The sequence below is a fragment of the Bicyclus anynana genome, chromosome 14 (genome assembly GCF_947172395.1).
Source record: "Bicyclus anynana chromosome 14, ilBicAnyn1.1, whole genome shotgun sequence".
Lineage (NCBI taxonomy): Eukaryota > Metazoa > Arthropoda > Insecta > Lepidoptera > Nymphalidae > Bicyclus > Bicyclus anynana.
This window is the reverse complement of record NC_069096.1, coordinates 11,662,155-11,679,691: the sequence shown is the minus strand read 5'-3', so window position 1 is coordinate 11,679,691 and position 17,537 is coordinate 11,662,155. Positions and strand designations below refer to the sequence as shown.

Below are 17,537 nucleotides of genomic sequence, written 5' to 3'. Positions count from 1 at the left end.
CCAAAAAACAACTTCACTCAAATCATCAAATACCCCCTTATTTATACCAACACTGATAGCTCCCCTCCACAAAAACATATCTAATGAGTTTTAATACTCCCACATTCGAGTAACTTGTAACACTATGTCAGTAAAGGCGGTAACACCAGTTGGATATTAATAGGTTTCCATGACCAGATACGCAACCACGGTCTGTGAACCGTATCGATAACCAAAATTGCCGTACGCCGTCTACTGGTATTAATTAATACATCGCAGCTGGTTGCAATGGCTTCCCGTTCATTTACTGTATAGGTGCTGGAATGGGATTAGTGCTCAGTGTCTATTCGGTGGTTTATGTATCTCTATCAAGTAACTGAATACTATTACCATTATTATTTAAATAGCGGACATCATCATCATCATCATTATCATCATTGGTACGTTTAATTGTACAATTAAAAATTAATATACATAAAATATCTTATATAATTATTATAATAATGATAATAAACAACATCTAGGAAGATGGTATATCAAATTAATCGCGCATATAATGGAACGTAAACGTAACCTTCCCTTCCCGCACTCCTCTCTTCCCCGCACCTATCAATCTTTCATTATTTCCTCGTCCTGTGACCAATCAAGACAAGAAAAATCAAGAACGCTTAAAACTATTCGTTTTCTTTTGGTGTGCTCAAAGTGTCAGTGACAATAAACAGCTGATCATCAATTCATCAAGTTAATTATCATCAAGTTGATCAATAAAACCGCTAGGAATATGAGAGCGTAACGTGGAGAACGAAGAAGAAAGAAAATAGAAGCCATTAAAGGTCAGTCCTTTCAATTCATTCTTCATATCCTATCCGAGAAGTTTCTACAGTCCACTGCTCTTAAAAAACAATTAAAATACATTATTTACGCTCCATATTTTATGGTCTTCGTTCGAGCCTGATTATGAATTTAAATTTCTTAAAGATCGGAATATCTTGTTAGGTTATTAACATCACCGCGTGTATTTGCAACATGGCTACCGCTAGCTAAAAAGTGAAAGGTCATTTATTTAATACGACCTATACCATCTTCCTGGACTATTTAAAATATAATATTTATTTATTTTATGTAAATTTATAATTAAATAGTTCTTATATAACTCACATATCTATATTATAGTAATTACTAGATCTCAAACAAAGGATTGCCATATAGGTACCTATAGACAAAGGCAGTTCGTAGTGTATTTGGTATTGACGTATTTACGAGTAATACAAAGGCGTGATATTGTAGTTATATGTATTACGATTTTACGCTCGGTTAGATATTTATGATATAATATTGGAGTATTATGGTATTTACGTATAGTATAGTCGCGATTCTAAATTAACGCTACGCGAATGTCATACGAGTATTATTATAACATACATACTTAAGTTACGTACCTACTTTTTATAGCCTTGTTTTAGCAAATGCACATCAGATTAGTGTTTGAATTCTACCTTATATCATATTGTGTGTCGGAATAATATGTCATACTACGTTAGGAAACGGTTAGGTAATTAACTTTAGCATATTTTTACATATACTAAATTATTTTTACCCGCGTTTTTTGCCTACACGAATCCATACCTACATTTTATAGATTCCCACACTTGATAGAATTTAAAGTCAAACGCATTTATCACGGTTGTATTCATTGAGCACACCTACCCGCGTTGTATATTTCTAAAAGAAATTGCAACTTTTTTATATTTACCGCATTGTAGTACTTACACCGCATTTATATTTAGTTCCGCGCGTTCGCGAATTGGTTTTTTCTATAATTTACTAATAATTTCGCATTGTTTTCGCATTAATCAGGGTAACTATACCACACTTCAATTAAATTTCATTTAAACTTCATTTTAAAGGTATTATTATCTTATAATTTGAATTAATTACCGCATACATTTATTATTTAACTTATATAATTTATAATTTAATTCTTCAAAATGAGTAAACCAAGTGTTTCATCTCCTGCATCTAAAGAGCAATTCAGAATTAAATTGTTGGAAAACAAAAGAGACGTTATATTTGCCTGTATGCAAAAAATGTTTGATTCAGCGATACAGGTAGAATCTGATAATAGCAAACTATCTTCTTTATTACACCAAGCATCCAACATTGACACCTTGCGAAAGGAGTTCGAAACTATTTTGGACTTGTATAACGAGGCTCAATTTAATTTTGATCCAAATCATAATATAAGTTATCAGTCGTGGACCTCTTTTGAAGATATGCATTGTTTTGTCAAACGTGTTATACATACACACTCAAACAATAAAAATGAAAATTCTGAAGGTCATAACACAAATCATATTTCTAATTTTCCTAAATCAAAATCTCATCTGCCTCCCATAGATTTAATGGAGTTTGACGGACAGCTAACAAGATTCCCTTTGTTCTACCAGCAGTTTAAGAATATGGTTCATGATAACCCAAATTTATCAAAAACCGAAAAGGTTTTCTACTTAGTTGGTAGGTTGAAAGGCAAGGCTGCCTTAATATGTTCAGGGTTGCCAGCTACGGCCGAAAATTACCCTATTATTTGGGAATCTTTAATACAGAAATATGACGATCCGCGTTCAATAGCTTGCGCATATTTAAATCAATTATTACAATTTAAACCGCTTACAAATAATAATTCCAATGGCTTGGATAGTTTTATAACTACTTTTGATTCCTCAGTAGAGGCTCTCAAGCAGTTAAATATTGATCTTACAGACTTTATATTTTTACATTTGGCCACGCTTAAATTAGATGCAGAGACATTGAGAATGTTTGAGATAATAAACCGCAAAAAACAAATTCCGACATATAAAAGTCTCATAGAATTTGTTAAGGAGCAAAGTAAGGCAATTTCTCGGTCAGACAATACGAACTTAGAATTACATCAAAATAAATCTTATACTAATAAGAATAATAGATCACCGCCGAAACCATCTACTAAAAGTTTCGTAACCACTAGTAATATAAATAGTAATTCATCGTGTAATTTGTGTAAAGGTAATCAACATGCTCATCTTTATTCTTGTCCTTCTTTTATGAAATTGTCACCGCAAGAACGACATATACATGTTAAAAGTAATAATTTTTGTAATCGATGTTTATCTACTCATCATAAAACTTTCAACTGTTCTTCGCAATTAAATTGCAAGAAGTGTTTATCCGCATTTCATCATACCGCTTTACACTTTAATCAGAAAGATAATAACGAGTCTAAAGGAGCTGAGTATAGAAAAATTGAGTCAGCTTCCTGTTCCAACATTAATAATGAGGAAACTCTAAATACCGAAGATTCTAACCATTCAATTTCAGTCTGTAATGTTTCTTATAATTCTACTGACCGCATCAAAACCACAACTCTGTTGGGCACAGCAAAGGTGAAGGTATGTGACAAAAATAATCGCACTCATTTAGTGAGATGTTTAATAGACCCCGCTTCGCATAAAGATTATATTACAATAGATTGCTGTAAAAATCTTTCATTACCAATAAATAATCTAAAAAATATTGTTAAGGTACAAGGAATAGGTGAAACATCCCAAAATATATTAGGCATATCGGAGATTAAATTTAAATCTCGTTTCAATGACGAAAAGGAGTACATTATTCGACCATTAGTTGTCAATAAAATAACTTCTAAATTACCAAATTCACGTGTAGATTTAACTTCAATTCATGATCTAATTAAAGATATACCTTTAGCTGATGATGATTTCTCTGAGCCTGGACCTATTGAAATATTATTGGGTGTGAACATGTACTGTAAATTAGCAAAAACTAATAAAATAAGTAATAAAAGAAATATGCCTTCAGCTTTTGAAACTGCGCTAGGCTTCGTTATTATGGGCGAAGCTCCAATGGTTTCTAAACCTCTAAATAATCCCGCACAGTGTTTTCTTACTACAGACTGTTTAGATAAACTTCAAGAAGGACCTTGGCCAATAAAAGAGCCTCCTTCACGTAAATATTTAAGTCCTGACAAACAAAAATTTAAGGACAAAAATACCGTATCCGTAGTCAAAAGAGAAATCTGCAAGGATGAGTTAGCCTTTTCTACGTCATCCTTGAATGAAACGGTAAAAATAACTCACGAGTTTCTAAAAACCCACAACCAAGTTAAAAATATTGGTCTCCATCGGCTATCCGCATTTAATAATTTTAAATTTAAGGTTGACAAACCGAAAAAAGTTTGCTCAAAACGAGCTAATCTTTCGAATACCGCGCGTTTTTTTGACATTTAGACCTTACTTGACTTGTTATTATATCCGCTAAGTCAATTATAAAGAAATTGAACCATAGATTTATCATTTAGTATTTATAATAATCGTTATTAATTAAAAAACCTGTAATTAATTAAAGTCAATTTTAAAACCGCAATGCACGTTTTTTCAAATTTGAGAAACGAATCCTATTAACTTACATTAACTTTAATGTAATAAGTTAAAATTACTTTAAAATAAGATATGATTTTTCCGCGTGCGATTACCCTTAAAATCTGTCACAATAGTTACAGTTTACTAATCGCACAGTTAGTCTGTCTAAGTCAAAAAACCCACAGTGTACTAATCGTACAGTTGGTAATTTTACTTTTTTGTACTTCTTCATAATAAGGAAGTATCTTCCGCAGATAGAAAAACTAACTTTAAATCATTTCAATTCGCAAAATAAATATTTAATATTTATAAGACATTCATTTAAATGTTCGTATTCCCGCATCACGTTTATATTTTGCTGATTTAGACAATTATATTTGTCTTTCTTATTATAACCGCATCGCAAATTATAAACTTTGCCAACTTAAGTAAAAATAAATTTATCTATTTATGTATTTCTAAGCCGCGTTTATATTTGCTAAGGTTGGCAAATATATTTTCTTACATTTATTTAACCGCATTTATTTAATCGCATTTAATTTACCCGCATTTATCAAAGGTACTCTTGAAGTTACTCGAGTGAACCTTGATTCCCGCTTGAACGCCGCTAGGCTCCCGCACGCTGTACCTAAGGGACAGTGATTATGTGATCAGTAATGGTCTATTAGTTTCTGAGAGAATATCGTCGACTTCAGCTTCTTCTGCCTCATTTCTTAGCGATTCAGTAAAGATAGCTTGTTTAGTTGATACGTTTGTTTAATACCAAGTCTGTTGTAGTAAAATGAACTTGCAATTCGAAAGAATTACTCGAACAGATTTTTCGAAGTTAGACAACTAATAATTAAATTGTCCATATATAATCACATACTCAGGTACATAATTGAGTAGTGTTGAGACTTTAAGTAATAGAACAAATACCTATGTTTCAATCTATTTTAGTCTAAAATATTTACAGTTTTTGTGTTAGAATTTTCATTTCTTTCAACAACATTTAAAGTTTAATTTAACTCTAGAAGTGATAATTTAACTAGTTAGTCTTGTAGTAAAAGTTTTATTCGATTGCCTGGTTCACTCATTCTGAAAGAGACTAAATAATTATCTCCACACCTTACAAGTGCGTTAAGATAGAATGATAACTGGTAATATTATTACTGTACTGTTATTATTATATTGGTAATGGTAGAATTCCGCGCATCCTATGATAGCTCGTTATAGTTATCTCTTAGTTATTACTCACTTAATAGTTAAAATCACATACATAATTTACATAATATATTTTATTTACTTATTTATAATAATATTATTATATTCCCGCACACACAATACGATGTTTTAGTTTTAAATAAGTATAATAAAAAGTTTATGAAGCAGAGACTTCATGCCGAGGGGTATGGTACGTTTAATTGTACAATTAAAAATTAATATACATAAAATATCTTATATAATTATTATAATAATGATAATAAACAACATCTAGGAAGATGGTATATCAAATTAATCGCGCATATAATGGAACGTAAACGTAACCTTCCCTTCCCGCACTCCTCTCTTCCCCGCACCTATCAATCTTTCATTATTTCCTCGTCCTGTGACCAATCAAGACAAGAAAAATCAAGAACGCTTAAAACTATTCGTTTTCTTTTGGTGTGCTCAAAGTGTCAGTGACAATAAACAGCTGATCATCAATTCATCAAGTTAATTATCATCAAGTTGATCAATAAAACCGCTAGGAATATGAGAGCGTAACGTGGAGAACGAAGAAGAAAGAAAATAGAAGCCATTAAAGGTCAGTCCTTTCAATTCATTCTTCATATCCTATCCGAGAAGTTTCTACAGTCCACTGCTCTTAAAAAACAATTAAAATACATTATTTACGCTCCAATCATCATTATCAACCCGTATCGGCTCACTGCTGAGCTCGGGTCTCCTCTCAGAATGAGAGGCGTTAGTCCAATAGACCACCACGCCGGCCCATTGCGGATTGGCAGACTTCACACACGCAGAGAATTAAGAAAATTCTCTAGTATGCAGGTTTCCTCACGATGTTTTCCTTCACCGTTTGAGACACGTGATATTTAACTTCTTAAAATGCACACAACTGAAAAGTTGGAGGTGCATGCTCCGGACCGGATTCGACCCGCACCCTCCGGAATCGGAGGCAAAGGTCATATCCACTGGGGCTATCACGTCTCTCAATTCTTTTTAATAATTCTTCTTATTCTTCTTCTCTAAAAATTCTTTCAAATAATTCCGACTATCCATGTCACAAGCGTTAGCTATTAGCGATATTTGTTCTGTGATCCATGTAACACACGTCTTTATCTATTCTTGCATTTTAAATACGTTTACGTCATTTATTATATGATGCGTATGAGGGACACATTTTAAGATCTATTTACAAAAGAAATATTATTTACTCCGGAAATATTAATTTTAGAACACATATTATTTGAACATTTGTAATTAATTTTCGGTAAAGAATATAACCCCAGAGTTATGGTAAATACTTCCGAGCACCCTGTATACCTATATCAATGGCAGTAAATTACAGTTCATTTGAAGAGACCTTATCCAACTGTTTAAAAATGTATTATCCACCTAGCAAGGGCGGTATACCTACCTAGTCATTAATAATTTAATGTTAATGTATTATTCCTTACTGTCTTCCTAGCCGGAGTTCTCGCCTTGACCTGGGTCAAGAAAGAAAGAAAACTGTTGACCCAGAAAACTGACAGAATTATTTCGTAAAACTGTATCTATTATGACAACTGTCACACTGATAGCTTCTCCTATTACGTTAATTAAGCTAAAATTTAGCCACAATAGCTTAGCACTTCAAAAGTCCTAGGATCGTCATCACCCACCAATATTACCACTTTTCAAGTTTAAACAATTTGTATAATTTTAAATAAAATGTCTCTCTCTGGCCCCTGTATTCTGTAAAGTTACAACGATGTGTCATCGCTCATTTCCATGACAATTATAGGTACGTTGTTAGTGACATTTTATTTTTGGCATCCCATAAAAATAATGTTGAAATTCTAATAAAACTTACTTGCGAATATTAAATACGACGAGTATAAAATAGTGCCGTGATAGCCCAGTGGATATGACCACTGCCTCCGATTCCGGAGGGTGTAGGTTTGAATCCGGTCCAGTGCATGTCCCTCCAACTTTTCAGTTATGTGCATTTTAAGAAATTAAATATCACGTGTCTCAAACGGTGAAGAAAAAAATATCGTGAGGAAACCTGCATACATGAGAATTTTCTTAATTCTCTGCGTGTATGAAGTTTGCCAGCATTGGGCCAGCGTGGTGGACTATTTGGCCGAACACTGAGATGAGGCTCGAACTCAGCATTAAGCCAAATATGGGCTGATAATACGGTTACCCAGGTTGTCACAAATAAATTGCACCGTCACATAACAGTGAATATCGTCAGAGTTAATCGTTTAAATAATATCCATTGATCGCTGTGAGTAGATATAACTAAATAGACAAGGAACCATCGCTACTATTATGTCAAACATTGTATATTTTCTATAAAAAGTATTAGCAGACCCCGGCGTTTTCATCCGCGTAGTTATCATTCTCGTAAGTATACGGTAGACAGATAGACAGACAGACAAACAGACAAACACTCAGACAAACAGACAAAAACAAAAAATATATATTTTTGGATTCACTATCGATCATCCAACTAACATTTTCAAAATAACTTCAATATACAGAATTTTACCTATTACAGTTTTATTATAACTATATATAGATTGGGATGGAGGTATACAGTAATAAAATAGCCTATGTTACTTGCCTATAAGGTAGCTTTCCATTGGTAAAAGAACTTGAAAGATCGGTTTAGAAGTTTCGAAGCCCATTCGTAATAGTAGTAATAGTTTAGATAGTAAAAAGGTACAATCAAACGAGGAGGTTATTATAAAGCTTCTTTATTTAACGTCATGTTTTGCAAAATAGACAAATATACATCATTTTGATCGTCATTTCACTTAAAAACTCCGCAACATTTAACAATAATATATTACACACGCACTTTTTATTATATATCCACTTACGTATACTACGTGAACAAAATAATAATCATTTACATAAGTCATGAACAAAAATGTACACATTTCTTACGATAAATTTTACATAAACCTTATTATATATTGTTTTACTAAACACTTTTAAACAAAAATTAAAGATTAAATTTACAGGAGCTCAAGAAGTAAATTATGAAAGGCAAACGCTCTGTTTCTTTAATTTTTTTTTTTATTGAAGCAAAATAAAATAGTTATGAACCTTCCCACACTTTACTTGTTGGACTCATAGACTATAAATAAATTGTAATGCTCTACAAAGTTTTTTTTTTGTTGAAGCAAAATAAAATATTTATGAACCTTCCCACACTTTACTTGTTGGACTCATAGACTATAAATAAATTGTAATGCTCTACAAAGTTACAACTCTAATTATTGTCGTTGAGCGTTATTTGTATTCGTTGACAAAACAAAGATACGTATAATTTAGCTAAAGCAGCGGCATCTTTATATCGCCAGTTACAAGTTTTGAACATTATGGAAAAACGAGGAAATTGCAAAATTAGACAGTAGGCTGAAAATATACATTTCTTGGAAGTTCGATATAATAAAAAAATTAATAATTCAACCAGCACTAGTAACATTTACTCATATTTCTCACATCTCATTTATACATTACCAAGGCGAATATTTTTTTTGTTATTCTTAAAAACCATAGCACTTGGCTGATTTATATACCAATACAATAATTATGTAATTAAATAGTTAAAATTACTAGTATGTAACTGTAAACCTACATGTTTAAAAATAAAAAAAGTAATCAAAAAGTTTAAAGCCTACTCTTTAGTAAATATCATTCAAAATTATAATAACTAATTAATATAAAACAATAAAATAAACATTAATTGTATGTCCCTATTATATTAAAAAATAAATAAATTGTCTAACATCTATTACATTAATCTTAAATGTTAGTTAATTACAGATTTATGACTAGCTCTCATCAAGGAAATAAATCGCACCATACATTGTTCTAGTATTCTATTTTCGCTATATTATGGCACTAAACTTGTCTCTCAAAACGGATCTAGACATATGTAACTGAATGTAAAATTTTGTATAATATAAAGCAAATTACAAAAGTACTACACCAACTTAAGCTGATCTTTCAAAATGGAAATGTTTACACGAAAACAAAGATATATAACGCCCGTTGTAGACCCTTAGTAATTGGACAAGATAGCCAGTCCAGGATCCGTAGAACACTTTTTACAACTGATTACTATCAAGTTAATTTTATATAAGTAGCTTCATCTCAATGAGACGATCAACTTTTTTATTTACGAAAATTCTTGATTCTAGTAGCTAACTGAGTAACCAAGAAATGAAAATTTCTGAGCGTCAGAACGAGATAATGTACCACGCAATTTGTAGGACATTGTGGCTGTTAACCAGATGTTTTTATTACTGTTGATTAATAAATAGATTAATAACAGGCACGATGTTATGTAATTAATTGTGGCTGTTAAGTTGTATAAAAATTGCGACGTACATTATCTCTTTCCGACGCTCAGAAATTTTTATTTCCTGGTTACTTAGGAAATTAAAAGATTTTCGTAAATAAAAAGTTGAACGTCTCATCGAACTCATCGTTGAAGTTACGAAAAAATAACTTCATAGTAATCAGTTGTACAAAATGTTCTACGGATCCCTGACTAATACCTATTACCTTTGTGTTACCACAATTTGTATTGCTTTACATTACACATCGCATCATTACATAAGTCTGGGCCCGACCTTGCAAAGCCCTATATCTAAAAGGACTTTATTCTTAAATACAACAACCACCAACGTCTTGGTCATGGGTACTTACTTATAAAAATATGTGTTTTCTTAATTTCTTAAACGCTTTATTTTTAATAATAATAATAATTTTATTAACAAACGTCACAACAAGCTGTAAAAGTCTTTGACCACTGAGGCGTACGTTTTCTTCAACAAATTAAATTAATAAAATAATAATTATAAACGTAATGTTTATGTCAATGATCTAAATATTGATAAAATTATAACAATTATAACTGAATATGTATATTGCATATAAATTTGAAATAAAAAGAGTAAAAGTCGTTAATTTAATTATTATATAAAACAGCTGCATAAATAATCTATAAAACATCACTGGCTATTCACGCTCAATAAAACAAACATATCATGCAATTATATAGGTGTATGTAGGTAGATATAAGTCTCGTATTTTCACCTACGAATCACTTATAATCACAAAGAAAGTCTTACTTATTTTTTTAGAATATATTAATATTTTTAGAAATAAATTGGTGGTATATGTATCATACATTGTATTTGAATTTTTTTATTAAAATTTACAATTTCTAACTGGAAATATGTGTTCAATTTCAAAATAATTGCAATAAGTACTTATCGTTATCGTCCTGTTATCGTTAGCTGATAAACGTACGCCTAAGAGTGCAGCAAACTTAATGCAACATTAGGTAACTTCAACTCAAACACCATTAAACTACTAAATATACTGACGAAGCAATCTATTAAATTGTGCATGTGTATTAGTAACAGAGTTAGGAACAAAAGTACAATAGTTACACGGTTAATAGTGAAGACTCAGAATAATAGACACCCTAGGTACATATATGGAAATATTTTTTACCTGACGCCTCACCAAATTCATACGGTGTACTTGTCTTTGAATATAAAGACGTGACATCACTATGAAAAGTGACTGAAAACTGCATAGACTATACATTATACATAAAGGACAGGCAGACAACGAATGGAACGGAACGGAACGGCGACGCGACTCTAGCGGGACGGCAACGCAACATGGATGACATTACGGGCGGACACACCGTACACACGTGGCGTGATTTCAAAAACAAACATGCAAGAGATTCTAACCGAATATCTCATAATCCGAAACTGGATAGATTAACTCCCGGACCAATGAGGTAGCCAAGTATAATGTCGTAAAGTTGTATTCTACTTTTCCAGTTTTCACGGCAATTTTTGAAGTAAAACGCAAATCTGACATCGGGCTGGGCACGACGTGCAGCCGTCTCGGTGTCAATTTGACAACTAAATGGAAAACTCATAGACAACAAACGCTTACGCCCCGTCCCGTCGCGCTTTCATTGTATTCCCGTCCGACGACCGACGGCGACGCAACGCGACTGTGCCACGCGACAGCTCTTATGACGTGTACTTGTACCAACTAATACAAGCACACAACTGTTCACGCCAACGTTGTGTCGTCGTCCTTTCCGTTCGCTATCCAAACTAAATTGTACAATTTATAGGCTATACAAATCGTAATAATTATATCGTAAATGAATTCAGTGGTCAGGTAAACACAATTTAAATTACTAAATATAGATTATTATATAAGAAAATACTTTGATAATTCTGCAAATACTCACGTACATTTCAAGTACTTATTGTTCTATATTTAAACTGTTTTCATAGCACGTAAGGGCACGTTCAGTCTGAAAGTAATTTATGCAAAGGTTCACTGTTATTATAACTCGAATTATGTAACAAGCTCTTTTCCAAAAATCAACACTAAAATGCGCTCTCTTCGAATACCTACTAAGCTCATTGTCGCTTTTTAGGAATTTTCTCGTCAATTTTAACGAACTCGACATTTTCCGTTTTTTGTATTATTTTAACAAAGATGTCATGTAAGTTCTGTCGTCTAGGATTTGGGCAAAATTTTGAGCAAAACAAAAACAGTACTGCATTCATTAACGTCAGTGAAAAAAATGATCGAATATAAACTTTGAAGCATTAGACATTGGGCTTATTTTAGTTTATTTTATGTTTTCCTAGTTATCCATAAAGTTCGCCAAAATACATGTACCTATAGTATACTGTGAATGTGAATGCGTGGCATTAAGTATATTTATTAATGTAATGACTACAAAAAATGTAAATCTACCCCTAAAGTTATTAAATACAGTTAAAATTAAATTTCTAAATTTTCATTTACATATAAATTTTTTTTTAATAAAAATCCAGTACCTGTCTTTGAATGTTTAGAAAAATATTATTTTGTAAGAGAAATATGAACAATGTCAAGATTATGTTTAAAACTGAGTGTTTACAGCTACAATACTAATGCTAAATTACTTAATAAGGTTGCAAATTTAATTCGGGGAAATTTGAGTAAATAAAAAATAGCTTTTATAGCAGTTTTCACACAACTTTTCAAAAGTTGATCCTTTTACCTGACATAGGTATCTATATTGTTTGTCCCACAAATGTTTGAGGAAACGATCCTATATCACAAACTTTTCACCTTATGGGCCATTTCCTGAGAAACTTTGTGAAAACAGTATAAATATTAAGTAATCGTGAAAGTACGGAGTATTTGAAAATAAATTATTTAATACACTATCACAGGAATGCGATGAAAATAAGCTTTAGTTAATTTGTTTTACCGTTTAGTTTTGTATAACCTGAAGTCAACTTAATTAAATTTAATAAAAAATATCTAAATAAAAAACATTTTGAATTAAACAATTTTGATCTCATAGCCAAACTTATTCTTCTTGGACAATTAGTTAATAATTAGAATCAATATTTTACATTTCAAACAAAAACAGATTAAAGGTAAACTATATAACTAATTTAAATATTACTTTACTAAAACAAATCATTTATTTTAAAAACAATTTCGATCACATCAACTCAACCATTCCGGACTATCAATCATTTGAAACAACTATTTTGATATTTAAATAAATTTTACATAAATAAAACAATAATAATAACATACCAATGATATTTTATACCAACGTCCTTTTAAACGTAGGCGTCCACACGTATTAGACGCATCACATCAAACGGATTTTAGTAAAGAAAGTCATACAAGTGCGTCCACTGATCCGAACGTACGGATCACACTAAACGGATTCTATCTGCCGTAAAATTTAACATTTTGAAGTGCGCCCAACACCTACCTACGGATATGTGGACGCCTACCATAAGTAGTCATGCGGCCTGCGTTATGCGAATCATATAGGTAACGTACCAAGCAAGCTATAATAATTACTTTGAAAGATCCTGTGAGCCTGTGATCATTTCACCTTCACATTATAAACGCTGAAAGTTTTGCAGCTCATGTTCCTACTAAAGTAGGTTAAGCAAGAATGGAGAGCCGGACATGGTATCTTTTTTTTAAAGAGCTCACAGCACACAAATTTTATACTATTAGATATGTCACTAAGGCGTCAAAACTGAGACGAACAAAAGTGGCTAATTTTCTTAATTTCATTTAGTCGCATATCACATAGTAAACAACAAAAGTAATTTGAACAAATAATATCTAAATATTATCTGCAACGTCAAGTTGTATGTTCAGGTACAGTAAAAACTTTATATACAATATAAAATATACATATAATGCGAATAAATACAAAATTATGCATAGGTACGTGCGCTCAGTGAAGTAGCTAACTTAAAGTAACATATCTACAGTATAAAATATCGTTGGTGTAGCAGGCAACAACATTTTCAGATTCTCAATTGTCCCAGCACAAAGCGCAAATTTTACATCAAAGGGTTGCCACCAAGCAAAAGGGCGACTGAGGTCATGATTTAATATCACAAAGAAAACAAAATGAAATGAATAAATATACACATACAATACACACATCACTATCTAGCCCCAAAGTAATCGTAGCATGTATTATGGGTACTACTCAATACTCATATTTTTAGAGGTAAAGTGTGTGAGATTGTAGATTATATCTGGATATACTAAACCGATTTTGAAAATTCTTTTATTAATAAAAACCCACGTTTTTTGTGTCCTATCCTATGGCTTTATTTTATCTCCGTATTCCCACGGGAACCGGAACTACGCGGTTGAAACCGCAGGGCATCTGCCAGTTACTAAAAGAAAAATAATACGCTTTAATACCTGGTACCTCCGAAAGCCTCCAAGATGCTTAATTACCGCATTTACCTGTGCTATGAGCTACTACAAACTTTAGCTTTTATAAAATGAAGAAGGTTTAGCTTAGTTACGTTTTTGTCGTATGTCGAAAAATATCCAAGCGCAACAATACATTTAAACACAACTTTACCTTAACCAAACTAATTTATCCCAATACTGCATTTGATGTCCTAAGGCTGAAGGCACACGATGCGTTGCGGCACCGCATCGCAAAGATTTCACCGTATCAGCGGACACACGAGCGGTGCGGCGCCGCAACGTTGTTATATCGCAGCGGCAACGTAGCAGCGTTGGACAGTCTGTTAGTAAAGTAATGTTGTGACGCATAAACAACTGAGCGGTGCCGCTCTGACGTCGCAACGCATTCACCCCTCTCCGCCTCGTCTCGGTGGTTGCAAGTCCGGTGCGGCGCCGGCGCATCGTGTGACATGCCACAGATATTTCTATGTAAGACGACGCAGCGACACCGCTCCGGCGCCGCACCGCCGCCGCAACGCATCGTGTGACATGCCACAGATATTTCTATGTAAGACGACGCAGCGACACTGCTCCGGCGCCGCACCGTAGCCGCATCATGTGCCCCCGCTCTAAGTCGTATCTCCTAAAACCCATCCAGCGTAATACTATTATCAGTCTCAGCGTCACATTATTACGTCATCCTAGTAAATTACACCAACGTTCATTGCACAATGCACTTTCTACCTACACATAGTCTCTCCGACCGCGGCCGCAGTCGATGCTATTTCTATCACTTACAACTGACAGTTCCGATCCGTCCTTTTTTCTTCTGCACACTTTGCAAAGTTCTGACGACTGTTGGAAAGAAAAAAATAAGTATTAACACAATAGAAACGAAAATAGATGGTTTTTTTTTTTCTATTGAAGATATTTTTTATATTATTTTTTGTCTACTTTCGGACGATATGGACTTTGGAGGTAGAAGTAAAAGTATTTAGAAAAGCGTTATGCCGACGCGTAAAATTGAAGGAGCGTTAGGAAAACAGAAACATGTTTACAAATTATTGTGTATATTATATGAACACGATCTCTATATTAAATCCAAACTAAATGTTGAATGTTTAACAACAAACAAATTAAATATTAATTAAAAAAATGCATTAATACATTTTACACCTAATTTATTTTAAACGCAACAGAGTACGCGCGAAACTTTGTTTTCACAAATTCTACGGGAACATGTACTTTTTCGGAATAAAAGTAGCTTATATGTTGGTCCATAACATCCTCTATTTTCCTGTGAAAATCCCATTAAAATTGTTCAGCCAAACAAGAAACGCCAAAACAGATATCGTGTAAATAGCTTTAAGTACTTGAAAAAACACAATTTTGAAATCACAGACAGAATAAATTTCATTTATTGATGTATTGTATTTTAATGTTATTCATAATATATTAACTATATTTTCAACAGACCTCAGAAGTGGATTACAAAAATAAGAAAACCAATGTCGAACAAAGGACAAATATTCACAATATTTGTCAGGACAACTTAATTAACGCCACCAGCACACTGAAGACGAGCGCCTTATATCGCAAGTTGTTCCCGCTAACTGATCGCTACCCCTCTCTAACTCCTACTCTTCACAAAACAAGTCACGCCACCTGGCATCGGCACAAGCCAACACGAGATCGAGTGACGTCATATCCATCCCAGACTACTATTTCCTATAATTGTTCTAACGTTATTAATCAAATTTATTAATTAAAAAACAAGTTATATGTATAAAGTGAGGTGCAAAATGACTAGCAATTTATACCCTTATTTTGAATTTGTTTGTTGATAAAAATTCCACATCAATTTTGGCTTGAGTATAATTTGAATGGATAGTATACCTTAACAATAGATCGGACGGGTTGCTGCAGAACGTAGATGCCGAATATGACGACGCCTTGCAGCGCGTTGATGAGGTCGAACACTGACCACACGGACACGGCGGTGGAGCCCGCGCCCGCCGCCCACGACACCACCTCCAACACCCACGACAGGCCCATTATCACGCACAGCATGCAGCACGTCCGGAATCTGATAAACAAAATAAATAAATAACAGTTTAAAAAAAAACAAAACACTTGATACCCATATCGTGGGGGTGCATTTCAAATATCCGTTCCGCAATCTTGAACGTCCGCCATATTGGATTAAAGTCACGTGACTATTTTTTTCGTATTTCTGACAGCAAACCCATTAGTTTGCGGCTGCTCAAGGCGACGAGCGCTCGTGCACCGGTAGGGGCTGGCCCAGCATCGTGCTGAGTCGCACCCAGTCATCTTACGTGCTTGCTGTAGTCAGAGTGCGTTATATCTAGTGCTAAACTTACATTTTCTTGTACTTTTTCAGCCACTGGCAATGAGCGCTTGTGCACTAGCAGGGGCTGGCCCAGCACCGTGCTGAGTTGCGCCCAGTCATCTTACGTGCTTGCTGTAGTCAGAGTGCGTTATATCGAGTGCTAAACTTACATTTTCTTGTACTTTTTCAGCCGCTGAGTGAAGTTAATCTGCGGCTGCTCCCGCGGAGGCGACGAGCGCTCGTGCACCGGTAGGGGCTGGCCCAGCACCGTGCTGAGTCGCACCCAGTCGTCTGACGTGCTGTAGTCGGCGTGCGCTATATCTAGTGCTAGAAGGAGAATTTAATTCATTTTATGAACAGCTTATTACGGCCTATTACATAGCATTTTTTATTTACTGCTTGATAGGTTTTTTCTTTTTTAAATTTTAATGCTATGGGGTACAAGAGTGGACCTGAAATGGACTATCTCCTTTGCCGCCCCCTAAAATTTTAGGCGCCCAAGACTTAGCCTACCTAGCCTACTTAGCCTGCTGGTAAATCTACCACTGTTGCAATCATAATTTGATGATAAATAAGCCTGATGGTACTAATACATATCCAACTACACTAATTACATTTTTAGTTGCAACTTAAATGATAAATAAAAATTAGTATTATGTAAAACTAGCGGACGCCCGCGACTTCGTCCGCGTGGAATTCAGTTTTCACAAATCCCGCGGGAACCGTGGATTTTTCCGGGATGAAAAGTAGCCTATGTGTTAATCCAGAGTAAAATCTATTTCCATTCCAAATTTACAGCCAAA

General features: G+C 33.8%; 2 protein-coding genes across 3 annotated transcripts in view; one reads left to right on the top strand and one right to left on the bottom strand.

Annotated features, from left to right (window-relative positions):
* The first annotated feature begins 419 nt into the window (after nucleotides 1–419).
* LOC128198719 (uncharacterized) lies at nucleotides 420–17,148 on the top strand. The gene is made up of 2 exons (XM_052885379.1): nucleotides 420–6,180; nucleotides 16,925–17,148. Exon 1 carries the CDS (start codon nucleotides 1,968–1,970, stop codon nucleotides 4,260–4,262), a length of 2,295 nt encoding a protein of 764 aa, XP_052741339.1. The 5' UTR covers nucleotides 420–1,967; the 3' UTR covers nucleotides 4,263–6,180; nucleotides 16,925–17,148.
* Nucleotides 8,326–17,537, bottom strand: part of LOC112055720 (G-protein coupled receptor Mth2) — a 160,793-nt gene continuing 151,581 nt past the window's right edge. Inside the window, exons 8-11 of one of the 2 annotated variants that reach the window (XR_008251439.1) lie at nucleotides 16,905–17,061; nucleotides 16,281–16,470; nucleotides 8,795–15,239; nucleotides 8,326–8,696 (exon numbers count right to left, since the gene is read on the bottom strand). Coding sequence is in view for 1 of the 2 variants with exons in the window: in XM_052885380.1 (XP_052741340.1) it covers nucleotides 15,129–15,239; nucleotides 16,281–16,470; nucleotides 16,905–17,061 (458 nt within the window). In the remaining variant the exon portion in view is untranslated. Of the gene's footprint in view, nucleotides 15,240–16,280; nucleotides 16,471–16,904; nucleotides 17,062–17,537 lie in introns of both variants that reach the window. The other variant, XM_052885380.1, reaches the window with a different exon arrangement.

Coding starts and splice junctions, on each gene's coding strand:
- LOC128198719 (XM_052885379.1), top strand. CDS start 1,968: ATGAGTAAACCAAGTGTTTCATCTCCTGCATCTAAAGAGCAATTCAGA.